This window comes from Seriola dumerili, unplaced genomic scaffold (assembly GCF_002260705.1).
Source record: "Seriola dumerili isolate Sdu_G_001 unplaced genomic scaffold, Sdu_1.0 BDQW01000052.1, whole genome shotgun sequence".
NCBI classification, from domain to species: domain Eukaryota; kingdom Metazoa; phylum Chordata; class Actinopteri; order Carangiformes; family Carangidae; genus Seriola; species Seriola dumerili.
The window spans coordinates 13,283,787-13,311,617 of record NW_019174307.1 but is presented as its reverse complement, the minus strand read 5'-3'; the positions used below and the strand labels follow the sequence as shown (position 1 = coordinate 13,311,617).

At 41.2% G+C, this 27,831-nt stretch overlaps 1 protein-coding gene across 7 annotated transcripts; it reads left to right on the top strand.

Moving 5' to 3' along the window:
* Window positions 1-1,365: 1,365 nt before the first annotated feature.
* On the top strand, window positions 1,366-27,330 carry LOC111218735 (E3 ubiquitin-protein ligase Midline-1). 7 transcript variants are annotated; one of them, XM_022741171.1, is made up of 12 exons: window positions 1,390-1,429; window positions 13,298-13,357; window positions 15,142-15,863; window positions 17,784-17,843; window positions 21,614-21,709; window positions 22,504-22,611; window positions 24,481-24,629; window positions 24,716-24,843; window positions 25,385-25,528; window positions 26,090-26,251; window positions 26,351-26,558; window positions 26,923-27,330. In XM_022741171.1, exons 3-12 carry the CDS (start codon window positions 15,198-15,200, stop codon window positions 27,269-27,271), a joined length of 2,070 nt encoding a protein of 689 aa, XP_022596892.1. In that variant the 5' UTR covers window positions 1,390-1,429; window positions 13,298-13,357; window positions 15,142-15,197; the 3' UTR covers window positions 27,272-27,330. The 7 variants fall into 7 exon arrangements, with proteins under 7 accessions (XP_022596893.1, XP_022596892.1, XP_022596894.1 ...); XM_022741172.1 differs by lacking the exon at window positions 13,298-13,357 and having other exon boundaries at window positions 1,366-1,429; XM_022741173.1 differs by lacking the exons at window positions 1,390-1,429; window positions 13,298-13,357 and adding an exon at window positions 7,700-7,773.
* The last annotated feature ends 501 nt before the right edge of the window (window positions 27,331-27,831 follow it).

The window sequence follows — 27,831 nt, the reverse complement described above, 5'->3', positions numbered from 1 at the left end:
GCCTCTTTTTTTATGTGTTTTCAATGCTGCCACAGTGCTTCCAAAATCAAGGTTTAACAGCACATCTGGTTACGTAGATGGGTGTTAATCTAGGTGTAATTGGCAACATCCTTTTGAGGGAGTTTTTTTTTACCAAGAGGTTTTCCACATGATACACAAGCTAATTGTGCACGTCGTTTGCTATTCTATTATTTTTGTTATAAAGTGGCTTTAACTTTATTCATGTGAGCTCCTGTGTGGTTTGAAACTCTGCTGTATCTAATCCAAGAGAACCTGCATAAGCCTGCAGAGTCCTGGGTTTCTGATTTCCCCCCAAGTGGCTTTTTCAACTTCCAGATCTTTCCAATCCATTTTTCAGTTTTGTTTTTAGTGTGTGGCCCAGCTATTCCTTGGCAAGACCCTGAACACACAAGGTTTAAATTTTGTTCCCCAGTAGAAATTAAGACTTAAAAAGAGAGAAAATAAATAAATAAATAAATAAAAGTCTGCATCCATCCAATTTTTCTTTTTCTGATGTGGGGACGGTTACAGCCTTCCAACACCTTGGTTGACACTTCTGTACCATGAATACTAATAGAAATTGTATTTTTGTGGGAGTCAAAAAGGGGAAACTCGTCAAGATAACGTTTCTGTTTTGCTGAAATTCTTGGTAACCTTGAGTCTTTGTTCCATCTGAGGGATGTACAACCCATCCCTCAAATATGATCTCATTATTGCGGCTATGGAATTGTGTTTTCAGACTGACTCATCTATCTCACAGGATGAATTCTCATTAGGGTGGAGAAAACCAATTCTGTCTTGCTTAATAACAAGTCTTTTTTCTTCACTGCACTCTGCCTGCTGGCTTCTGTGGATCCTTAAGCTTGAGCCTTATTTTTCTGTGCTTGGTAACTCAATGGAGCTGCCTGTGGCGATGAAGAAAAGCCCTTTATCCCTATTATCTGATGCTGACTTACAACATATCACCACCAGGTCCAGCCTTATTACATACACCTTTTCACACATTCCTTTTTCTCTTTACCTGCAGAAAATGTGGAAAAGCACTTATTAAACGCTCCGTTGCCACTGCCGGTGATAAGTTAAGCTATAACTTCTGGCTGTTTCTTTTTCACGGTTTAATGTTTGGAGTTAATGAACGTCTTCATTCAATGCCAGCTCGCCAAAGGGTTAAATAGTCTTCTCAGGAGCTTTCCATGCTCCTGTGTAAACCTGTAGAGCAGATGAGAAGCAGAGTGTGTGTCAGTGAGGTATGTGTGTGTACACACCCCCGATGAAGGGAGTGTACATGCAGACAGAACACCTTCAACCTCCTGTCTCCTGTCTGTTTTACCTCAGGGAAAGTACCAGCTGCCTAACAGTCATACTCTGTGATAGCCTAGCACTTATTCACCAAGGAGAGACACTTAACACTGCAGCCATGGGGAAGCAGGTAAGATCTGATTAAGAAACATTTAGTGGCATTGGGTTAAGGGAGTTTAATCTGTGCTAGGTCTTAAATTTTGGCAGTCCAAACCATCCCCTTGGGGACTTCTGACAAGCACCTTTGTATGAAGTCTGAATAATGCCTCTAAATTAAGCCAGATGAAATTCCTGCCAAAGTTGAAGTCTTCTTGAATTAATAGCTCTATTGTAATACACATCATTAACTTCACATTACGTTTAATACTTTGGATACTGATTTCTCTGACGTGAACCTACATACTGCAGTCTGTACAGTCAGTAAAATACTAAACACACACACACACACACACACACCTGGAAGCACAGTGGCGTACACAACCAGGTATTCACAAGAAGAGGAAGCGCTGCATTTTTGGAGCAACGCAGTAAAGGAGTGTTGGTTGTTTGTGTTTCTTAGGAAAATCATGTTAATTTAGAGGGAGAGCCAGAATTTTTTTCCTAACAACCAGCTCAGTCTTGTTTGCACATTCAACCCATCTGCTGACGGTTTAATACACGTTGAGATATCAACTTCCTCATAAAACAACTGCAAATTATGGAACTGGTGAAAAAATAGAACACAATTTGTTGTGATACTTCCAAGATTTTCAGTTTTCTGAGGATAGCTTATGACTTTCAATGAGTTGCACTGCTCTCCTCCTGACTTTTGTTTTGGTGAGAACTAAACCAATGTCATGTTGTTCTAAGAGAGAACTGAATGCGTAATTGTGCCAAATAACTGTGGATAGGGAACTCTGGCGAATTCATTTCGGTTTTCAGTACTTTCCTTCATGCAAGCATCTGGTTCTGCTATTGCTCTGAAATGCCCTCATTCCCTCAGTTTCAAGAGAGTGAAACTGAAGTTTTCTTTCTTGGTATCAATCTTTTCTGAATTATATTCATCCAACCAATCTTTTTCTTATTATGAACTGGCCAGGGAAGACGGTTCATTTGAATGTAGCGTTATTATTTCTCTGAGTGCTTCGGATCTCTGGTGATTTTTCTTAATCTATTTTGTAAATCTCACTCTTTCTCTCATCATGAAGCTCTGTTTTTTCGTTCTTCGTCTCCACCAGGTCAGCAGTGCCAGTTCCATCAACAGCTGTGAAATCTCGGGGGCCTTGGTTGTTGTGACAGGGCGTGAACTAATGCTGGTTCAGTCTCATTGTTACAGCCAAAAACTGTACATGGAAATGGGGTGTTTTGTGTATATGTGTTGGTGTGTGTGTGTGTGTTTGAGGACTCGCCACACTGTGCAAGAAGAAGAATATTCTTTTATCAATGATACCTCTGTGGGAGAAGCAAATGTTTAATCCATTTTAAACTCCAGAGAATGTGCTTCGCAGGCCAAGATTGAGGAATGTGTCCTACACTGTCTTGAAAGAATGCTTTGTTGACATGTAGATGGAGTGTAAGTGAAGATATTTTGTAGAGCCAAACTGAGCCAGGCAGGAAAACTGATCGCTTTGACTGTCTTTTAACCTTTAAGAGCATCTGCAACACAGCAGAGACGGGCCTCGATACGTGTACGGACTGCATACACCGGTGGTTATCACTGACAGTGCTAACTGCAACAGTGACAACACTGTCAGAAGTGGCTCATCCTTAGCAGAGAGTGTTTTGAAAACATCCCTGAGCCCGGATGCAGCCGACCCATATCCCAACAGCTGGGCTTCTGCCTTTGGCTCTAACAGTCTCCTTGGACACATGAACGCAGCACACCACAACAGATGTTCAGACCTCCTCCAGCATTTCTTGGTGTAGGAGGTTGGAGCTTAGTGGTGTAGTGTCTCATTTTCTCTGACTAGAGGATAATGGAACAGTGCAGGTCTTAAACCTCTTCATGAGAGTTAAATGTGTGACTTTTATACCTGCATTGAATAGATAGTGTCTTTAAATGCTGCAGCTGCTTGAAAAAAAAAAAAAGAGCATGTATTCAGGGGTGGTGTTTTGGGTGGAGTTAGCAGATGCCTGGGTGGCAGAGCGCTTCACTTGCACCATATCTGAAGTGCTGCTGATGGGAGATTCTTGATAAAGATGTGACACTGGTTTCCCCCGCATTAGATCCCTCAGAAGCTGGAAGCAATTACAGACTTCTCCAAGCAGCAAAGAATGTAGCAGGCAGGCGTTCACCGCACCCTTTCAAAAGGATACTTCTTTTTTTTGCAGGAAAAAAAAAAAAAAAAAGACTTTCAGGCTATGAGGCTGTGGTGTGGACTAAACATAACGCATGACCTTACATTCCCAAAGATCCTTCACTGTTTCATTTCTATAAGAAAACGAACGCCAGACAGTACAGTCATTCATTGTGTTGCTTTCAACCACAAAGTATAACTGGTTTTCATGGTGAGTGATGTTTGAAAGTTTCCTTTGGCATTTATTTTTACCTTTTGAATAAAAAAAAAATATATATAGTTGCCTTCCTGTTAATCATTCCATGAGGGGCTGATAGTAAACATCTTTACACATGCACTGGATAATTGTACATTGCTTCAAGCATTGCCAAAGTGTCTTAATGTTATTAGAGAACTAGGCCTAGAATTGATCCTGCGCCAACAAAGCCGCAGCATGCTCAGAGGACAAGAATCAATTCCAGGTCAATGCCTACAACAGTCCTATATGTTCTGCCAGATAATCATAAAGCACTCTTAATGCATGTGGACGCTGGGTGATGTGATGTGACGTGTTCGCCAACTGTTTTGCACACTTCAGTTTCTACCCAGGGTGCTTGCAATAAATGGCTTCAACGACGAAAAGAGGGAGGCTTGTCTGCGGGATACTACCTTAAATTGCATCAAATAACACCCCTGTTGAAAGTTCAAGATCAATTGCAGTAAGTGTTGATTGGCTTGCTACTAAGGTGTTCATCTGTTTGGTCGATGTTTGGATTGACTGTGTGTTGCTTAGTTATGGGCAGTATGCCTTGGGGATGAAAGCAATTAAAATCTTGAACCTTTGCCATGATGGGGGCTGGCTCTGCTTTCATCTTATTGTTTATTGGCAAAAATGAGGAGTGGCTGTTTTGGACTGTCCTAGTTGGGAAAACAATTACTGCTGCTTAGATCAGGGTTTGCCCTCAAAAAGACAATCTTGACGCCAAAGCATGTGGTAACTCAATTAGGCATCTGCGCTCCGACTTTAATTAGTGTCATTTCGGAGAGCTTAATGGCGAACGTAACATGATAAAGAAATTCGGTTTTGCGCTGCCTTGCACTTGTATATGGTCTATGGTGTGATGAGTGCTGGTTAGTGAGCAGCAGAATACATTCATTGCGAGGATGTATGGAGCTGTGTATTAAATGCAGCGATGCAGCGATGCAGCACAGCCCTGGAGACTGATCCCATCTGGTCGGGGCCTGCTTGTTTAGCCAGAAACTCATCAAAATTTGGTCCCCAAGGTTTATGCAACCCCCCTCTCTCTCTCTTTGACTCCATTTGTTACCTCTTTGTCTTATTGCTGAGAGGGTGGGGAGCCAGGGGCAAGAGCTCAACCCTAGAAAGGAGGAGTGGGGGGTTGATGGACCCCGAGCTTTAATGGAGACAGTATCCATGAAATGACCCAGTGGAAGTGACGCTTCCTGGGCATGTTTTACGCTTGCGTGAGCATATGGCTGGGGTTGGGTGCAGGGTGGGGAGCTCTAGCAATGAGGGAGGGAGTGTGGAATGAGACTAGCCGGGATGCTACTGTATGTTTTGTTTAGTCTCTCATCCATGTGCTACTGAAATAGAGAGCTGAGACATCAGTGGGAGTTGGATCTTCTTACTGTGTTTTGGAGGATCACCCTGGGCAATAGCACGTAAGTCAGGCTTACTGCTTACTTCTTGGCTGCTGTATTCAATGGAAAAGTTGTGAGTGATTTGCTTTAGGGAGAAATTCTGGTGAAGTTGTTTTGACCATATCCAGTCTGTCCTGCTGCTGAAGGAAAGGTGTTTCCTTAGACTTTCTTCCCTGTATAATGTAGATTTGGACGACTTACATTACATATAGATTCCAGGATTCCTTTGTTCAGTGCAAAATGACTTTGCACTTGCTAATGGCTGAGTACCAAGGTGAAGCATAATCTTGTAACATGAGGATGTATCTTACAAATGTCTGCATGGCCCCTGAGAGAAATCCAGTTTCTTTTTTTCCCCCTTCAAAGTTTATGTAACATCATATTTCACAGCCTATTTTGTTCCAACTTCTTATCTTCTCCTTCAGGAGGGCTTTTCTGGCCCTTTTCAGGTCTTTTTCCAATTAATACAGCTTGATGTGCCAACCGCCACCAAGAGAACTGCCTCAGGCAGTAAATGGCCTTATTTAGTGTGGATGAATATTCATTTGTTTTGAATAATTATTTTGACAGTGCTGTTACTTGATAAGGGAATATATTTGCAGTATTAATGCAAGATATTTCCCGGAAGTAGTTTTGCTAGGATTAAACCAAGAACATCAACATCTTGATTGTCATTTATACAAATACATAAACATAAAATATAATTCTTATTGTCAGCTTCCCAACGTCTTGACTGGATTAAATTGCGGCTTTGAGTCCAATTTTATCAAATTGCTATGATGGAACAGTCATTTTCTCTATGTATGACAAAGCAGATGTCAAATATTTGGAAGTAAACAGTGCATCATATTTGTTTAGATAGCTGGAAGTTAAATTGTTATTTTGCTGATTTTCCGGACTGAAAGCCACAGAAACTTTGTGTGTGTGTGGGTGTGCTAGACTGGATGGAGGATCAGGTTGGGTTTCCAGCGGGTGAGGTGGGGACAGTTGCTAAAACCGCAGCCCAGACAAGTTTTCTTTTGTGGAATGGCTAAAACAGAGGAAGACATTTTTCCATTTCATGTTTTATACTTCAGAGTTTGGATTGATCCTACTGGAGTAGCACCGGCCTCAAATGTCAGTGTGACTCCACGATCCATGCAAATGTCATGAGTTTGATGGCATTTTATTGCAGCTAAATGAATCACAACGTGAAAGTAATTATTTCACAGACAATTTATGGATGCATAGCACCGTGTGGCCTTGGGGCAGCAGCAGTTACACTTTCTTATAGATTTTCTTGCTGTTGTGAATGTTGTGAGCAGTGGCATGCATCTGAGGAGGCATGAGAGAATAATGTGACATTGCTAGTCTGTTTGTTTTACATGGGAAACTGATTTGTGCAGTGCTGTTTACAAATCCATTAGTGTGTTGGTAATGTGCGCAGAACGAGCCAAGCAAAGGAGTCACCCTGGAAGTCATGCTTAATTTGTCCATTGTCTCTCCTTTCTTGTCAGCCTAAGAGTTTAGTGGTGGTCACTGGGAGCCGTGTGACCCCTCTCAGGTCCGGCTAACAATGTCTTTACACATTTCTTTTCCTTACAAAATGCAGCAGACTTTAGATTGGCATGGGATGTTGGAAGGAACTGGAGAGTGACAGACAGCAGTAGGCTTGACTGAGAAACAAACAAGCTGTGAAGAGAGAGCTGAAGGTTTGCCAATGAAAAGATTAGAGTGGCATCTGGCTCAAGTGCCAAGATTCATCGTTGCTTTTGCCACACTGTCATGGCAACGGAAGCTTTATGCTTTCCTCCCAGTCCCCCCACTGAGTGTCCAGACTGTACCAACAAGACTTTTAAAGAGCTTGTGATTATTCTCATGATGGACCCTAACATTTACCTAGTTAGTCATGTACAGCATAAACGACGTTCTCTTGAATTGAGATGTGAAAAAAGAAAAGGACATATCAGCTTTGATGACTCACTCATTTCCATGACTTTATTTTCTTTTGAATGACATGCAAATGAGTGAGCTGCATAAAAGTCCATTATAAATGTGCACGTAACCTCAGCTGAGCATCTCTACAGGCCCATCCATCCCAGTGCTCCCATTTGTCATGCGGGGCACCTCTGTTCCCTGGTGGCCAATCAGGAGTGCCTCCTTGGTGGATAAAAGTCCCCCCCCTCACCACCTCATCATCAGATGTGATTGACAGCCTCCCACAGGAAAGAGGGGGGTTATTTACCTCCTTATGTTCTCATGGGACTAAGTTAATGATCCCAGCCAACAAAATAATACAAAGAGGGAAAAGCCTGAGAAGTCGGCGCCTGGTTGAACCATTTGGAGCAGTTTTGGCTTCCTTAAGAGAGGATTAGAGAAGAAGAAGCTGTGTGAAGAGAATTTCAGAGATAGCGGTGAGGCAGACGAAGCAGCAGAGCCCAGACAGAGAGTAGGAGCTAAAGGGAGGCTTCTGAGGAAAGCCGGTGTTTTCAGAAAAATCTCTTCCTGGGCTTTATTTCTATATACATCTGTCACCCGGACTATGGACTGTCTGGTTGACTGACTAACAGACTGCGAGGTAAGGGATGATATGTATTTCCAGTGGGTGACACGTTAAAGCCTCCTTTAAGTCGCTCTTAGACTTTAAAGTTAGGGTTTGGAAAAGTTTTGGTGCACTAAAATAAACATGCTTTGCAGTATTCTGCATTCCTTTTATTTTTTGTCTGGATATTTGAAATTTATTAAATTATTGCTGGATTTACAGATTAGTGAAGATCACAACGAACAACAAAATTCTGAATTTCAGTAGTTTTCTCTGCAAATGAATCGGATTATTTTTTAGGCTTAATTGCTTGTGTTTCCACACTGAACATCATGTACTTACTGCTGTTATCATTGAATTTTGCACTGGGTCTCATGCAGTTACCAAGATGTTAATGTGTTTATGTTTCTTTTCAAGTCATTATCCGCCTCAACCTCAGAATCTAAATCCTTTCTATTGCTCTCACCTTTCTTTTCATACTTTGTTGAACGCTGCAGGGCTCCTGGCAGGAGCTCGGAGTTACTACTGATCGTAATCAATCTGTGCCTTATGTGCTATGGTTTTACCACATAACGTAAACATTTGCTTTACACAGAGATACCATTTCAAAAACACCGACTTGGTGTCACTGACAAGGTCATCTCAGGTAGCCTAACTACAAACCTCAGACCTCATAGATAAACAGTGAGCACGGTCTCAAATCCAGAACTCTATGTGATCAATCAGCATCACCATTTGGATGCCAACTGTGTCAGCCAGCACATGTTTGGGAACATTTTCCATGCAGCCAAAGAGTGGTGAACAGATGCCAACAATCTGAGACAACTTTCAACACTATCTAAGTCAGCTGTCGCAACCACAGTGCATTCCTGTGTGTTTCCATTTCAGTGAATGCCACATGGAAAAACAAAAAGAGTGCGACCGCTTTGAGGAATAACGTTGCTAGAACCTTTGATAAGAGGTAGCCTAACTCAAGTTGCCTACCCATCAACATCTGTGCTAACGGACATGCTAACTGCCTATAGATATTGTTGTTGTGTTGGCAAAACAATGGCTTGTCTGTGAATGCACCACCATTTATCCATGTTCGACTTTGCATTGGGCCACTGATAAAGCATCTCTCTTGTCCTTTGTGGGGAGTATAATCATCATTGATTCCTGTGTTTGCTTATGCACTATTTCATTTGGCTGTATTGAATCTTGCCTTAAGCGTGAAACACATTTCCAAATGCAATAATCTAGACAACATTTGTTGATGAGAAATGCAAAGCAGTTCAGACTTGCCTGAATATTGTTGAAATTTGTTGTGATTGTCATCTTACCAATTATGCAAATAGCGAGAGAGAATGTGTTTTTAATGCACTGATTGTTTTTGCGGTGTGCAGCCCAGCTCTTTGGAAGATGTCTGTTTGAGGATGACAAAAAAAGCTTTGTTGAGAGTAATGGGCAACACTCCATGCTCTGATAGCCCTGAGTGATAGACCAAACCAGCACAAGTCCTGCCCCTCACATATGATTGGCTAATGCAACAATTTGCAGCCCACTGTGTCTAGATGGGATAGGTACAGTTCTCAGTGAGAAGAGAGAAAAGGGTGGAAAGTTTCGATCCTCCTGCTGATTTTCATTGGGCTTAGAGAACAGGGTTAGAGGGTCAGAAACTCACGGAGAGTAGGAGAGACGAGCCACTTCTCTCAAAGTTCTGACCACTGCAGTGGAGTAACTGTGCAGAGCCCCAAATGTCAACACTGACTGACTTTAAAGGTGGCTCTTTCCTCTCTTGCCTGTTTATGGATGTAATCATGTGGCGGGTAAGTCAGAGGGTTATTCTTGATTTGGTCTGCATTTTATGTTACTGTGCCTCCATGTTCTGCTGCCAAAACATTGAGTCATCATATATTTCTGAGCCTCCAGGCAGCGCTCCGTGCAAGTTGTTTGGCCTTGTTGTGCTCACAGAATCCTTAATGTTTTCAGCTGTGGATAATACTTGAGGGATAAGATGACTAAGTGAGAGGGCCAAGGGGAGTTTTGTGATTAAAAAAAAGCGTCAGAGAGCATAGGAGTAGTTTTCCAGTATAAAAGCAGCTACTCAGTGTACGCTTTGGGCTCTGACTGAAAGAGGATAATATAATTTGTTAGAGCAAACACTGTAGTGGACCTTGCAGTACTATTCCTGAATGTACAATTACAATAGGCAATCCTTTCTATGGCTTCATCATAAAAGTTTTTTTTTAATTTTTTTTTACCTTTACTCAAACTTCAGAGATCCATTGCAGCAGTTTCGTTCATAATCCGGCAGCAGAATACTGTTTACCCCACTGATAAGATAAAAGATACAGACATTTCTCCCCTGCAACATACATATATGCTCTGGCAATACTCCTGGACACAGTTTGTGACAGGCCTACTTACATAAAAGCATATAGGTTTCTTGCTTACATGAAGGCAATGAAGAGTAAAACTGGGAAGGTTGCAGTTGGCTCTGTGGTTCCCCTTATTAATTAGTAACTTATCTTGTTCCTGTAAGGAGGAATGTTAGACATCTTCCCACCCGAGTGCGCTGCCTTTGATCACTTCTAGATATTAAGCTGTCACCATGGCAACATAATGTGGAGGTCTTTATAAAGAACCATTGCATCGGTTTTAGGGTAAGGTGAGATTAATTGGAAGACAGATTTGTGAATAATAATGGCTATTTTTTTTTTAATCACTGTTGTTGTTGTCATTTGTTTACTTGTAGAATTGGGAGGAATATCGAAAAAATATATAATTAGATTAAATTAAAGTCGCAACATTATTTGGATTATAGTTATTTTCTCAGTTAGGAAATGTCACAAATTAATTGTGGCATTTTTCATGGTGAGAAGGATCACCTCTTGGCATGGATAAACATGTATGCTGCATTTTACGAATCAGCCACACGGTGTCGCTCTTTGAATGTTTCCTCACAAATAAAAACACTTTTTGTTGTGTGACGTTTACAACTTGCATATCCTCACGAGGTACGGCAGATAAACGGGCAGAAAACTGGCTTGTATACTGTATGTAGACTTTATCCAGATGTGTGCCCCTCCTCGGCAGTTTGGAGCGCAGTGAGACACTCCTTCTCTCTGGGCCTCCGAGCAGCAGGCTGCAGCCGCGTGCTTGGAAAGTGACTTTGTGTGCAGTTCCTGTGGTTGTGGAAACGACACAGTGTTTTCCCGATGATGCCACCTGCCAAGCCGCGGAGAGGAAATGAGAGTTTTGTGCAACTTCTGATGCTAACCACGATGACCTGTAGGCCCACAGCACAGACAGTAAGCAGACGGAGAACTGAAAGGCAGTGAAAAACAAAAGAAAGTTGAACTGACCTGTAGACCTCTATTTCTAGTCTGAGAGACGCTCATTAGCCAGAGACATTATCTACATTACAGATTTTTAGCCCCATTTGTTCATCTGCAGCTTCATTATACATCATGTTCACTGAAGGAGCTCGAGCCTCGGAACTGGACGTTGATTTGAGTCATCTCTTGCTTTCATTACAATTTAATGTGTGTTAACACCAGTTTGCCAGATGAGTGCACAGCAGCAACTTCTGACACTGCCATTCTTTCCCATGTAATCCTGTCTGACAGATGACTTCTACATTCACTAGCCCAAATCTTTGGATTTGTAATTAACTTTCCCTCCATAATGATTTAAATAACAATAATAATGGATGTTGGTCAAGGCCAGGCTACATGAGGCTAATCTCAGTAATGTGTGCAGCTGCAGATCAGGTAGATTTGTCAGTCTAATCAGCTGGCTTGTGCTGCTACAGCTGTAAATCACATTAGGCCTGAGTGCGCCGCTGCTGAGCTGGCTGCTTTAGGGAGCAGCAACAGGCCACACATTGGTCACAGCTACGCTGTGAAGACAGGATTACAGATAAATATGTTAGGTGTCTGCCCCAGGAAAGAAGACAAAGAGCAATCACACTCTTTCAGTCGCTGAATACATGGTTCAGAGCCATCATTAAGGGTGATAAAAGACCATAACCAAAAGGATTAGAAAGTGCTTGAGCAGGAAATTGTCTTCCTATCTGAGACATGTAATTGTTTCATCTCTAAATGACCCATTATTTCCTGATCAAATAAAACTCCAAACGTTAAGTTAGTCCTTAAGTTCATCAGTTGACAAAATGCCCCTCAGTAGAGCGTCTCACACCTGTCATATCTGCTGATACTCAGCATTAAGCATCGTGGAATATGATTCTGCTGTGAAACACATCAACTATACCTCAAACTGTTTGGAAATATGGCTGTTCAAGTACTACATGCATATATTCTTGCTTTTGTCAAATGGCACTCTGATTTTATACATGAAATTTTAATTATTATATACCACTATATAGCTTTTGCCATTTTCTTGACTGTTTTTCTTATGGTTCCCCCTAAATGATCTCATGATACTACATTTTATCCCAGTTGGAGATAATACAGAGGAAACCTGGGGAATGCCAGTCACATTCCCATGTGCATCTCCCGAGCAATGTGGCTCACGCTCATCGCTTTGTTTGAACTTTAGCGCGTCTTTAATATTTACAGTGTGTAGCTGCCTTTCAGAGAGGATAGTCACTCTGGGGACTCCTTTGAATGACAGGAGGATTCAAATGGTGCACAGTGGGGGTGTGTCTGGAAGTAGACGCACATGGTAAGCAGATGGCACCTCGGAGATTCCCACGTGAGGGCCGACTGGGACAGACTTGGATGTAGCAGATGATGTTATGTAGTGTCTGTGTTTATTTCTCGGTGTTGTCTGTCTGAGTGGATGCCTAGTGTCCTCTCGGTTTTTGCTGTCAAGAGGTTGAAGGGGGTTTTGTGAGATAGGCCTATATGTTTTATTTTTATTTCTTTTTAACTGTGGGGCTCAAGATGTGTTTTACACTCTGTAAGCCTCAGCAGGGACAGACAACAGACTGTGCTGTAATTCACTTCTTGTAGGTTGGATGCTGCGGCAATCGCAGTCTTCTGTCCCACGTTACAGAAGAATCCTGCTGCCTCTCAGGCTGCCTCTCATCTGTGATTGTGTCTTCAGCCTTTCACTTTGAATCCCCAGTGGCGTAGCCAAGAAAAGTTCCAGTCCCCAGCATTGTCCTGCTAGAATCAGAGGGATGGCCACACAAGGAAACCTGAAACTGATCTTGACGCTTTGAATTTCTGAACGGGCAGGGCTGAGAGGACACTAACCTGCCTATGAGGACATTGGCTGGGGCTCTGCACAGTCCTGAGGCTCTCTCTTTCTCTCTCTCTCTCTCTCTCCCTCTCGCTCGCTCTCTTGCTCTCTCTCACTGTTGTCCGCTCTCTCTCTCTTCTTCCAGTGCTGGCCAGCGCTCCAGCTGTAGGTGGAGCTGGCTTTCCTGGAATTGTCGGGCAACTTTTCCTGTTGTGCTTGCTACCTCTTGCTCAACCTCTTGCTTAATGACAGCTCTGCTGCAGGATTACTGGGGCTGTGAAGACTCCTGCCATCTGGATGCCCCTCTCTACAGCATGCAGGGGTTTATGGCTGGTGCATTTGTTGTCATAAATATGTTTTCATGATTCAGGTCAGAAGTTTTCCCTCAGCAGAAATGTCTCGGCAGTGCAAAGTGGGGCGAAATCCATCGGTGGGTAAAGTAAACTGTGTATGAATGGGAGAGCTTTCAGGAGTGCGTAATTTACTTGGGGCTGTAACGCAGTTTGCAGTGGCTCTCTGCCACAGTGTTGTTTTACAAGCTTTTTTGTAACTTTGGGGTTTGTTATACCACAGGGGATGACATCAGAGGATAAGCGTCTTTGCATTGTGTTTGTCATACAAAGCTCTTCATTTTCGCATTGTATTTAGGACAGCCCGGTTGAGTTGACAACTTAACCTGTTTGACGAGAGTTGCGCAAATGCGGGAGCCGCTATTTTGTAGCTGATAGCTTTGCTAAAGTGATGTGATGTTGGCTTGTGTCTCAGAGTGAAACCTTGCCAAAGAACTGACATGTTGGACGAGTTGTTCAGAAGTTTCATGTGTCACAGTTTCATTTCAGGCTACTTGTATATGCATGAATTAGTTAAGAATCATTCACCACAAACATACAGTAGTTTACAGCACTGTAAATGAATCTGAAATGTTAAACAGAATATGTTCATGAATGATAAAATACCAACACTGAAATGATGTTTAACATATTTTTGTTTAAGACTGAGGGGTTTGAATAGTGAAGAGGTTGTCTTTGATCCTCTATAATAACTTCTAGACACTTTGTGTTTCAAGAACAAAATAGCAGAGACACAAAGGCCCACAGATGCATCACAGTCACTGGAGACAAGTGCAACAATCGCCTCTTGTTTTGTACTGTACAGTGGGATAGCTGAGTGTCTGTGAAGATTTGAATAGAATGGAAAGAACAAACCCAGGTCTGTAGCTCAGAGGTAATTGCTGTATCCTCACAACTTCAAAAGGCTACTTGTGTCCGACTGTCCTGATAATGAGCTTTTGCCTTCTTCACACATAATGAGTGGAGGTAGAGAGTTCACATAGAGAGACGCTGTGAGCACAGTGTGTCCACTCGCAGCTGGGGTGTCTGACTGGCCGGGAACAAAGGCTTAGTGTCTGTGATAGTGTGGAGCCCCAGCCATCAGCAAGCAGGCCAATAGACTTCTGCTTGGCTGAGCTGTCAGTCCTCACTGGCCTGCTGGCCTGCGGACTACAGTATAGAGAGGAACACATGGGGACAGGCTAGACTATTCCTGTGCCAAATTAAAATGAGCTGCTGCTGCATTCTCGAAGTTGTAAGTTCAGCCAAATCGACTTATACACACACGTATGATATATGCATTATATGCAAACACGTGTTTTTTTGCTTGAGCCTTCTCCTGCCTGCTCGTTTTATTTTTCCAATTTGCTTCATTTCCATAATCAGATATGTGTAACAAGTATTTACATAACATTTGTATTCATATTTCATTTTCGGTTTGCAATGGAAATCAAATGACTCAAGATGGAGATGAATAATTTTGTTTTTATTTTCATAAGCACTTGATAATACAGACAGAATATGCATGATGTCTGTTTTTATTCACATTTTTTTTCAAAGAAGCTTCATGTCTAAACCTGGACATTAGGGCTGCAATAACAATCATTTTCATCAAAGATTAATCAGCTGATATGATTCATATAGCTTGTTTTGGTTGACCAACAGTCCAGAATCCAAAGATATTCAATTTACTGTCACTTCAGGCAAATAAAAGCTGAAACCAAGTAGTGTTTAGTATATTTGCTTTAAAAGTATTTTAAGGTTATATTAGTTGCTGATTCATTTTCTGTAATCGGATAATCATTTCAGCTCTACTGTACATGATGCCAAGCGACGTATTTACTTTTCACCATTTTCTGACTAATTTCTCTTGTCATCTTTATAGATAGCTGTTCAGCTTCCCTGGATTTCGCACACAACCCCTCTTTGTTTTGCCTGAAGATGGAAACACTGGAGTCGGAGCTGACCTGCCCAATCTGCCTGGAGCTCTTTGAGGACCCGCTGCTCTTGCCCTGTGCTCACAGCCTTTGTTTCAACTGTGCCCATCGCATCCTGGTCTCCCACTGCACCCCCAGCGAGCCAATTCAGTCCATCAGTGCCTTTCAGTGCCCGACCTGTCGCTATGTCATCACCCTCAACCAGAGGGGCCTAGAGGGACTTAAACGCAACGTTACATTACAGAACATCATTGACCGCTACCAGAAAGCTTCTCTGAGTGGACCTAACTCTCCTAACGAGACCCGGCGTGAGCGAGCCGCCCCCGACAGCAAAGCCATGACATCACCCGGTGACCGGGTGCAGTGTCAGTTCTGCGAGCAGGACCCTCCGCAGGATGCTGTGAAGACCTGCGTCACCTGTGAGGTGTCATACTGCGACGAATGTCTTAAGGCCACCCACCCCAACAAGAAGCCCTTCACGGGCCACCGTCTAATCGAGCCCTTGCTGGATTCCCATCTGCGAGGGCTAATGTGTCTGGAGCACGAGGATGAGAAGGTCAACATGTACTGTGTGACAGATGAACAGTTGATCTGTGCATTGTGTAAGCTGGTTGGCCGACACCGAGACCACCAAGTGGCAGCCCTCAGTGACCGATTTGACAAACTCAAGGTAAGAAGTGATCTGTAGTTTGAGGAATGCTCCTATAGCTGCTCAGAAACATTTGTTCAACACCTCTTTTCAGCTTATCCGGTATCACAGCACGACAGGCGCACAGCTGTCAGTAAGTGTGTTGCATTTCCATTTTATAAAAGATATAAGAGCTGCTGGATTTCAGTGATGTAGAAATGAGTGCAGTAAACCACAGATCATAAGCAAATTATGAAATGTTTTGATGTTTTCGGTTAGAACTGTAATTGTTAACAACATACATTTTTATTATGCTTTACACTGTGGAGCTGTGATACTGAATCTGATTCATAAGAAACAAAAACTCGATAGAGTTAAAAAAATTATGCAGTATTGAAACACACAATGTGATCTCCCTTGCAAGTGCAAATAACTCGATACTGAATAATGTTAAGGCAAATTAGATGCATCTCTGTCAAACATAAATAAAATGTGAAGCAGGCCTTATCTTTAAGCAAATCTACAGCAGCATATGAAATAAATCACCACAAAATGGCTTCCATACTCAGTTAGATTTTACAATAGTGTTTTTGTCTGGTAATATTCTATATTTTTCTTATTGTCAAAAAAAAAAAAATACCATGAAAAGACCAAAACCAACAGTTAATCTAACAAATCTGTGTAGCCAAAGCCTGATATAGCTTATTCCTCTGTGTTCCATAGACCTCCATTGTTGTCCAAACCCACATAACTGAGTCACGCCATCGCACTGGGTGACATGTTCCTTCATTACAATGAAAATGGAGAGTTTAGTTTATTTTGAGTCAATCCCACATAAACCTTGCTTCTACCATAAATACTCATTAGCATACCAAACCCATGACTGAAAATAGTCCCCAACAAATGCTCGATTTACTCCTGCTTGAGTTACATTTGCCCACACTACAGTGCCCAGCTGTTTTAACAGACTATTTTTCCTTTTTTCTTTTCAAAAAAGAAAGTGTATATTCATGACTTGTTAAAGATGTATGTCTTCAGTAGAAAATGAATGGGCTTCGCTTTTGGTCTTTTCACAAGATCATGTTGACCATAATAGAAATACAGAATATCGCCAGCCTTCTCCTTTGAGACCACCTTTATCATAAGAAACGCCGGCGCATTAGATATACACTGTATGAATAGAGCACACAGTAAAGTGACTTGGAAGCTCTCTCTCACTTAGCCAGTCTTAAATGTAATGACACCCAATGCAAGAGACTGCTTTCACAGTTTTAGGTTAAGTGGAGCTGTTCACTTTCAGCAGATGGGCTGACATCAATAAGACATGAGAAGATGCTGTTTGCTGGAGCATAAAAAAGGTGGCTCTGCATTCCTTCCATTATAGACTTGAATGAGCCTCTCGTATAAGAGATTTTGACTTATTAGGTTAGTGTTTTGCCAACACAGTTGCTCTCTACTGTGGCTCCAGCAGTCTCATGGGATCATTTTTATAGCCACTACAAGGCAATCATGCGGTGGAGCTTTATTTTGAAGCCTTTAAGATGTAATAGCGGTTTTAGCTGTACACAAACAAAGCAAGGCCATTCCTTTTAAATCATTAAAATATCTGCTGTTTTTAATTTGGGAGTAAGTCTTGAACTCGGCTGGATTTGAGCTTTTTTCAGTTCGCTTTAAGTTCACCTTAAAGTTTATCCAGAGAACCTGCATGGCGTAGACTGCATGAAATAAAAAACGAGGGTCCTCCTTTTGTTCACAAACACTCACAGCATGACTCACAAAAAGGAAGGTTTACTGTATCACAAAGTAACACTCCGAAACTCTTTTGTGCCTGTTCCTCTGTTTCACAATGCTTGGCCACGGTGGGACTGGGATGCAAACAATCTTTTGCAACATTTTGGCGAGATAGTTCAGTGGACCAGTCTTAACATGTCTCCTTTGTCTGATCATGCTGTCATTGTGCAGAAATCTTCTGGCCGCTTTCTCTGTGTGGGGCGTGATCATTCACACCAGGAGGCAGACCAGGTGATCAGCATCATTTCTTTAATTACACACTCAGGGACAGACTTATGTTATGGAACAACCTCAACCTGAATGCTACTTTCTAAGGGCTCTACTTCATTCAGTTATCCTTTTGAAAACCAACGCAAAGAGTGAAATGAGAGTGAAATACATTCGGCACATAATGCATCTGGTCAGTGATAACGTAGTCTTGGTGGTTATTAAGGTGACAGTTACAGTACTGTGCTTTGTGTTGCCATTATTCGATGTAGTAGTGAATGTACAGTCTCTTTTTAATAAAGCAAATTCTCCCAGTGGTAAAAGAGAGAAGAGTATCGGACAGTTTGTGAGGAGTAGAGTCCTTTATCCTTTATCTTCTGATAGACTTACACAAGCTGTGATCTGTTTCCTCTGCTGTATAATATCCTCAGCTGCTTGACGCAATTCTTTACAGTGGGATGTATTCTACTAATCCATGCTTTTATTTTGTTTTTGTGTCTCGTTGACCACATATCACAGTACAGTTAGCTGCATTGTTAGAAGCCTCGAGTGACAGAGGAAACAGCAGTTCCCATCTTAGAGAGAAATTGTTTTGTTTTTTTTCTCATTGCGCAGGGCAGGACCCAGGTGGCACGCAGCTGAGCTTGTTCATAGTTGTTGGTTTTTCCAAACACATGTTTACAGCCACACTGCCTCACATCTCTCTCAAACTCTCTCACAAAGGGAAACTGTGGCATTGTAAAAATGTGAGTTTGTGTGTCTGTGTGTGCCTGCACGTATAATGCAATAATTACTTCAGTCTGGTTCTGGCATTATATGACATGACCCTGGTCTGGCATTATATCTGTTATTATCCATCCATCATCCATTATTAATATTATGTAAATTTATAATCAGAGGAGTGGCCGTAGCATATCCCAACATGCACTGGGTGAAAGGGAAGAATCTTTTTGCCCATTGCGTGTTCAGGAAAAAAAAAGAAGAAAAAACCCAGGTTGCTAGTCTGTTGCAAGGCTTATATATATATAAACAGACGAAACACCCGCATTCACAGGCAATTTTAAGTTTGAACAGAATTCGAGTCGGAGCAGAAAAACTGTGGGAAGAAACACAGAAAGCACCAGGATTGAAATTCAAAACAGGGCCTTCCTCTAGTGACACACAGTGCTGACATCTCTAATATCAGTTATAGTGATATTATTTCAATGTCAAATAAAAATAACCATATTTGAAAATAATCTCAAAAAAAGAATGTGTTGCATCACTAGTCTTATTTAGTGACACCTCCAAACACCCCAAATTTTCATAGCAGTTAATTTCCCATACGCTATACTTTCATATGACTTTGTATTATAATTATCCCATGATTAATGTTCCTGAAACACTCCTGCAGAGTGCACTGGTATTCAGAGGCACCTGGGCTACGGCACATCATGTTCCTTTGTCCTGCAGGATCAGCATATCAGATTACACACTAGGACCTTCCTGACATATAAAGGCTCCTCTTTATCTGTTAGAATTTCATTCTAAAGTGACATTTTATGAAAACTTAGTCCCTCTTTAGCTTAAGATGACTTGTCTAAACAAAGGCCATTTTTGTTGCAAGGTAGATTATGTTAAAGAAAAAAATATAATTGCAATATATATTTCAGTAACAGATGGTATGAAACACATTATATGGGTGGTTATTTAGTCTGTAATTCGATTATAATCAAAAGTTGAATGAACACCACTTAGATTTAAAACAAGCTTGGGACCTGTGTTTCCCTTCCTCTGATTAAGTGTTTTTATACACAGCCTAAGTATTATGAGTCTTTCGCAGCTCAATAAGTAGAATATACATTAACAATATTTGTACAAAAGACTTATATTTAAAATTATAATCAGAAGAAAAACCCAACTCTAACTCCTTTCTATGCTTGTTATGTATGTGGTTAAAAAACTGATTGGGCCTTTAATGCACAGCTTTCAGAGTGTATAGTTAATGGATACTGCACTGTAGTGCACTAGAACAGGACTTCTGTTCTGTCCACACTGTGATGTGTGTTTGTGAAATTCAATGAAAGCTTACACCGCCAACAAAGTTAAAATTGCAGTTGTGTCTCAGGACCCGTGGTGCTCACAGGATAAAGCGACAATCTTTTACAATGGATAAAATTTCTAATGTTGACACAGGATAAAACTCAAAGTCCTGACAGGTCACTGTCAGGACTTTGAGAGGAAGGAAGAGAGACTGGCCAAAGCAAAGGTGCGGGACCAGAAGCACTCACATTCAAAAGGAAGCTGCTATTCTTTCCTCTCATCAGCTTTAAATGATTTTAGGAAAGAGACTTCCATTAGAGAGAGCTGTCCAAACACACGAGGAGTATTAATGTTGCAGGAGAAGCCATACTTTAGGCGCATTGAGAAATCCACTGCAACAGAATGAGAGAGGTGAACACACTTTGTCTCTCACGCTCTCTGTATTTAACATTCGTCTCTCCCTCTCTCTGTACGGCCTTTATTTCTGTGATACTTGTCTTAATCAACAAGCAACAACAAACACACTTGGAGCCTTTTTACGCTCATACACTTGTCCATATTCAAAATCAGTTTGATCAATGTTGTGTTTCATGTGTCCGGTCTGAAAGTTTTGAACCCACCTCACCTTTACCTGCAGCTCAGCGTCTGAGATGGCTTTCATCGCCTTCTCTTCCATATGAATAAATAATATTTGTGAGAGCAGTAAAATAAGACCTCTGCTATTTCAGTAGACAGTGACGCACACACCTCATAAAATCACAATGCGAAACATCTAAGCTGAAAAAAGTCTCCCAAGTTTTGGACCTTTGCAGGCCTCTCTTACCTGTTTGTTCTCTTCTTTGACTATTTGCTATTTCCGTTTTGATGAAAGGAAAATCATGAACAATGTTCAAAATTACATTAGCTAAACTAAAAATTGCATTATTACATAATTTTACAGTATTTGTGAGATGTTTTTTGAAAGAAAACGTTTTTATAATGTTTGTGCTTTCAACATATGAAGATAAAGTGAATAAAAAATCCATCTCGGACATTAATTCTTTAAAATCACAAATCAAATCACATATATTATTAAAGACTTTTAATCATGAAAAAACTAGGCTTCTTAAGGCATCATAAGATATTAATAATCTAGATCTCTTTTTTCTGTTGTCAATCCATTTTGGAGTTAGAATATCCTACACCTCTGTTATCAGTTTTATTTTGATTTAAAATCATTGCTAGCACACTGTAACGCCATCATGCGGTTATCTTTTATTTTAAGAATAATAATACTTACACTGCACCACCATAGTACGCAGTCATCATGCTGCCCAATTACAGTGAGAGATTAAGTTTGAAACATAAGCCTTTGATCTGAGTCAGTGATTAACAGGCAGGGTTTAGTTGTCCAAATCACTGGCAGATGCTCTGCTAAGCTCCATGGCCTCAGCAGGCAGTATGATGGGATCTTTGGCACATGGGGAGGACTGGGGTGGAAGGGGGGGCTGGGGGCTCTACACAAATGTGGCCAGTCATATCCAGTGGCAGCCTTGTGTGTCCTCTCCTGTGCTCGTTACAGATATGGTCCTTATGTTCCCATTCACCTAACTCTCCTCCAAGATTTATTCAGCTGTTTACAGTTTGATGTTTGGGGGAGGTGGGGGTGTGTGTGTGTATGTGTGTGTATGTGTGTGTGTGTGTGTGTGTGTGTGTGTGTGTGTGTGTGTGCGGAGTGACAGGGGAGGGGAGCAGTGTGTAATGAAATATTCCTTTTCAATTTTGTTTTGCAGCAAGCCTTGGATTCCAACCTCAGCAGTCTCATCAAGAGGACCAGTGAGTTGGAAAGTCTGATGGGCAAACTTATCCAAACCTGCCAACACGTGGAGGTGAGGTTGTTTATCTGTTCCCTTTCAGGTGTGTGTGTGTGTGTGTGTGTGTGTGTGTGTGTGAGGAAGGGGGGGGGGGGGGGGCTCTTAGCCTCTGTGGCATTTCATGGGCAACAACTCATTAAATTATTAACACCATGATGAATCACTGTATCTCAGAGTGGCTTTTCATCATGTCAACAAGATTAAGTGTTCATTAGTCTATAGATCAAAACATTTCTGCAGTATTCATGTATTTTGCTGCAAATTCTGTATTTTGACCTGAAGTGTGGGCCAAATATTTATGCATTTAAAAAAAAAAAAGAACATATAAAATAAATGCTATGTGAATCCTTGAAAGGCACATCAAATAAAGACCAGTCATGATATATTGTTATATTTACACTCCTACACCTTGTATCCTCAAACTGTTACTCAAAGGCATGTAAATATTTTTACCTCACCGTGCATTAGTTACTGACCTGGCTCAACACAGGTCATTAAATGTGCTAATTTCGCTAAAACATCTCATTACATGTATGTTACAATGTCTGTGATCACGCATGTGTTTGGGATTAAAAAAAAGACCAAATTAACTGGGTCAGCTGATTGCTGAAAGAATGATGATGAATTAGACTCCAATGTGTTTTTTTCCTGCCACATCAGGTTTACATAAAATTGATTGTGCTGTTAGTAACACATGCTAGAATGATTCCAAACTTCGATTTGTGCGGTGCAACATTTAGTCAAAGGGAATTAATTAGAGTTCCAGTATTGACTGTCTCTTATCTACACTTACTGTGTGTCATGTCTAGGTAAATGCATCACGACAGGAAAACAAGCTGCTTGAGGAGTGTGAACTGCTGATTAATATCATACAGCAGCGACGACAAATCATCGCCACCAAGATAAAGGAGGGGAAGGTACTGTTTATCACCTTTTGTGTGTTGATAACCTTTGTTTGTTTATCACCTTGCATGTCCTGATAATTACCTCCCCACACAGCTGACAAGCTAGCTCACAGCTCAGCACTTGAGCAAGCTGTTCTCGCACGACTTCAGCAGTAACACATTATTGTTGTTGGGTTAAACCCTGTATCTACCAACTGTTACTCTTCAAAGCAAGGGCGTGTAACTTCAATCAATAGCACATCTATATTCTTACAAATAAGCAGCTGAATTCATAGGCAAGGAAACACAAGCTTGTGCCACTCAATACACACAGAGGCTTTGATGCCACAGTCTCTACTTGTGCAAGGCCTTTGTATTTTAGCATATCACAGATTAGGCCCAGTTTGTTCCTTTCATGTATTAGCATTGCATTAGTGTCAAGGAGCTATGCATCCAATTTTCCAGCAAATGGAAACCCAAAGGGTCCTTGAACAGCACGTACTGCTGCTCTTAAGGTATTTCCAGAATCCTCAAAGACTAAATGTTCTGCTGCATTATGATAAATATATATATTTAACCAGTTTGTCAAGTTGCAACTCTCTTTTCTTAATCAAAACAAAGATGATTTCCAGAAATAATACACGCTCTTGCTCAATTTGTTTAACATGGACCAAAATTTTCAAAAACAATGTGTTGTCTCTTATGTTGGCATATAATTATTATTATTTTCTTTGTTATATACTGTGATAAAAAAGATAACAACAACAAAGCAACAACATAGTATGTTAATTCCAGCTGCCCATAATAGGAAATACAGGAGCGACTTGGTAAAATGGGTTAAACGCCTTTTTTTATTGTGGTACAATGGTATTACATGAGAAGCACAAACCGAATCCAATCACACATTTTGCATTTTAATTATTTTATTGCAAAAGTAAAACTCAACTCAGCCTAACTTACAGTATTTAAACAAGAAGTAAAAACAGCATACCTGTCAGGAGACATATTGTTTCCTGTTGTTGAACTGGAAAATGAGGAAATGCTTATTGTTTACTGCATTCCAATTTCAAATGTACACCTATGTTATTCAATCTATATTTAATAGTAAAACATCCTGTGACAGCCTGACATGCTTTCTACTGCTTTCCAGTGTAACATACATGGCATGAGAAAATGTACAATGCATTAATGGTTCATAAAAAAGTTTTTTTTTTTTTTTTACTCTAAAGCTCAGGCAGCTGGCTGGTGGTCCTTACATCTGTTTGGATACATTCTTTTATTTTGACTTATATATACAGTACATGTAGGCTGCTTGCACTGAAATACTCACCAGACTGCAGAGGTTATTGCTTTGTTTTGTCCCGTGCCTTGTATCAGCTCTGGAGCACATCTGGCACAGTGTCCATACATGTAGTGCGAATGTGCAATGCCTCTTGAATTGTTTCAGCCCACCCCCCACCCCCTGTTGCCATTAGAGAGGTGGTGGCATGCTGTGCTGCGTTCAGTGTCAAAGTTAAGATCAGCCCTGCTTCCTGCGATGACCGTCTCTGGAGGAGGACTCTTTCCTTCCTCACCCCGTGCCTCATGTCAATTTGAGAGGTTGCTCTCAGCCAGTGAGCCACAGTGGGGGGATGGGAGGGTCTGGTTACTGTGACAGTGTTATGAGGGATGTTTCATAAACACACCTCTCGTGCCCGTGTAGCTTTTAGAACATTGTTACACAACTGAAAAATCTAATTGTCCAAGGTGTAAATCTGATTTCTTCCCCAGAAGGATTTTCCAATTTGCCAGGTAAAATCAAATCTACCATCTGGCGGGTCGGTGCCTCACGCAGAAGGTCATACATTGGTTGGTTTATTTACCAAGCTTTTCATCTATCAACGTGTCCTATTTTCTGCCCAGTCTGTGCGCCTGAGAAAGCTAGCCCAGCAGATAGCCAGCTGCAAACAGTGCATCGAGAGGTCCTCCTCCCTCATCTCTCAAGCCGACCAAACCCTCAAGGAGACAGACCACGCTCGCTTCCTTCAGACGGCTAAAAGTATCTGTGAGAGGTGAGGAAACAGCTACAGTCAGAAGATATACAGCACACAGTGTATAAAAGTGTCATAAATGTCTTGTGTATACATCTTTATTACAGAGTATCGATGGCAACGGCATCCTCCCAAATCCTGTTACCAGAAATTAATCTGAATGACACTTTTGATAGTTTTGCTTTGGACTTCACGAGGGAGAAGAAAATGCTAGAAACCCTGGATTACCTCACGGGTGAGTGATGGTGGGGAGTTAAGAACACAATATTTTATGGTTTGGCAGGAAACCTATCTGTGAATTAATATAATCTATCTATCCTCCTCTCCTCACCTTATCTTTTGATTATGGATTCATACAGTTATCATCATACAGTTTTGGCATGGATAGGAACAGGGAGTTTATATTTCAACTATAACCGTGCTTGTTAGCAAGTGACAAAAAACTAAAAAGCTCAAAATAAGAGAGTGCAATTAAGATTTATTTTCTGCTGAATGAAACAGGTTTGATTGTTTATGCTTAGTGCCTGTTGTGCAGCGTGAAGTTAACTCTGCGTGGGGGCTGCAGCTATAATAGCTAGAGGAACCGCTACCGAGCTTAATTACACTTGTCAGGATTAAAAACACAAATGGAATGGTGCTGTTTACCACAACTGGTCTCCGCAACATGTTGTGAGTTTTTTCTCTTTTTTTTTTTTATGTTGTGGTGGATAGAATACCATCCACGCAGCTTTCATTAATGTCTTCAAACGTTTGCCTTTTGTTTTTTACGATTGCAGCACCAAATCCACCAGTAATCCGTGAGGAATTGTGCACAGCTTCATATGACACGATCACAGTCCACTGGACATCAGATGATGAGTTCTCTGTCGTATCATATGAACTTCAGTATGCCATCTTCACCAGCCAATCCAATGTTGTCAGTAAGTCTGCATGCAGCTCTCTGGTGGGAGTGCAGTATAATGTTTGTGTTGGAAAACATGGAAATGATGGGAGGTATTTGAAAAGGATTTCAATAAATTGTTTGCAGGCTATGTTACAATATCCAAAGATAACATTGTATTGAAGCAGCAGGAGAGTAGAGCTCTGCATATTTTATTTTTTTTTTTTTGAGTGTCTGTACGGAAAAAAAAATAGCAGCTCAGTCAGACTACATTTACATCCAGATGCGCATCATAAGAAGCTCGACATTATCTCGGGGTTGAAATGAGCAGCAGGCTGTTTGAATTGATTGCTCTAACAAGGTCACAACATGCTTGATCAAGCAATTTATTCTCATCTGCCTCAGTGTTCAAGCACGCATGGATGAGTGGTAATGTGACTATATTTGATGAGTCAAAATAGGAGCTGTAGATCGAAACGCTGCTAACAATTACGCTGTATTGTCTTAATTTCAAACATTGATAGAGGCACTAACTTAGGAGTTCTGTTGATAACTTGGTTTGTTCTTTGTCGGTGACTCTCTCTCTCTGTCTGGGCTGCAGGTTTATGTAACTCTGCTGATAGCTGGATGATCGTACCAAACATCAAGCAAAATCACTACACAGTGCACGGACTGCAGTGTGGCACAAAGTACATCTTCATAGTGAAGGCCATAAATCAGGCTGGAAACCGCAGCAGTGAACCAGGGAAACTCAAGACAAACAGTATGTCAAGTTCAGCAACTATACAAAATATACTCTCATGTATAATTGATTATCAAAGAGTTTAAAATTACTGGACTGTTTTATTTTATTTCTTTTAAGGTCAGCCGTTCAAGTTGGACCCAAAGTCCGCTCATAGGAAGTTGAGGGTGTCTCATGACAACCTGACAGTGGAGAGGGATGAGACATCATCCAAGAAGAGCCACAGTCAGGACCGCTTCTCCAGCCACAGCAGCTACGGTGTCACAGGAAACGTCTACATCGACAGCGGCCGCCACTACTGGGAGGCTCTGATAGGAGGAAGCACATGGTAAAAAACAGTTATGGATCTCAGGATGGCAGTGCGGGTCTGATGAGTTGATTGGTTGGTCCACCATGTTGGTCCAGACTTAAATATATCATCAACTATTGGCTAGATTCCAGTGAGATTTGGTACAGATGTTCATGTTCTCCACAGAATGAATTGTAATAACTTTGGTGATCCCCTGACTTTTCATTTAGCACCATCATCAGGTCAAAACAAAGCATCACTGTGCCTGAGTGCAGCCTCACAGGCATGGCTGTAGACTTTTAGTTGTATTTATTTCATCATTGATAATGTGTCAGATTTAAAATGTTAGACATGTAGTGGTGATTTATGAAATCTTCCTTTCTACTTTTCTTTGGTAATGCAGGTTTGCAGTGGGCATTGCGTACAAGTCGGCGCCAAAACATGAGTGGATCGGCAAAAACTCGGCATCGTGGGTACTGTCTCGCTGCAACAACTCGTGGGTGGTGCGTCACAACAGCAAGGAGATGCCTATTGAGCCTTCACCCCACCTGCGGCGTCTCGGCATATTGTTGGACTACGACTCTGGATCTCTGTCTTTCTACGATGCTGTCGGCTCTCAGCACTTGTATACGTTTGACATCGCCTTTGCTCAGCCAGTTTGCCCTGTGTTCAATGTGTGGAACAGGTGTTTAACAATCCTCACGGGACTGCCCATCCCAGACCACTTAGAGGGGACCGATTACAACAACTGACAAAACCTGTCCTGCTGGATTTTCTTTTGTGTACCCAAAAAAAAAAAGAAAAAAAAAAAGACCAGACTGAATTAATGGCCCTGGTGTACATTCCTATTCAAGCCTATGTTGAAATTATAATTGGAATTATTTAAGAAATTATTTACAAGCATCTGTAAATGTATTTCTTTGCTTTGCACATTTATGTACATTACTCAGCTAGATGGTTTTAAAGGGTTTGCTTACAATTTTAAATTCATAGAGCTATTTTCAATAGGCTCTAGATATTTCTAAGTTCATATTACATGCTTTTACATTCCTGTGTTGTTAAGGGTAATGATAAATCTTTAAGTGACAAGCCAACTCTTTGACTCTAATGTTTTTGAAAGGCTGTATTGTAAGGTGTAATGTTTCTGAAAGTTTTTTTTTTTAATTCATAGCACTTTGAGAAGACAAAGTTGTCACTATAAAATGTATTTCTAAGCCACTTGCACCATAACACAAATGTTTGCTTGTCATTCTTTTGTAAGGAAAAGGCACTTGAATAGATCAGATAACAGTAGTTAAGAAGTTTCACTTAG

Bases quoted from the DNA above. Each gene is read 5' to 3' on its own strand.
- LOC111218735 (XM_022741172.1), top strand. From the start codon at position 15,198: ATGGAAACACTGGAGTCGGAGCTGACCTGCCCAATCTGCCTGGAGCTC. The intron at 24,630-24,715 runs GTGAGGAAACAG...TCTTTATTACAG, and splicing joins GCTAAAAGTATCTGTGAGAG to AGTATCGATGGCAACGGCAT. The intron at 26,252-26,350 runs GTATGTCAAGTT...ATTTCTTTTAAG, and splicing joins AGGGAAACTCAAGACAAACA to GTCAGCCGTTCAAGTTGGAC.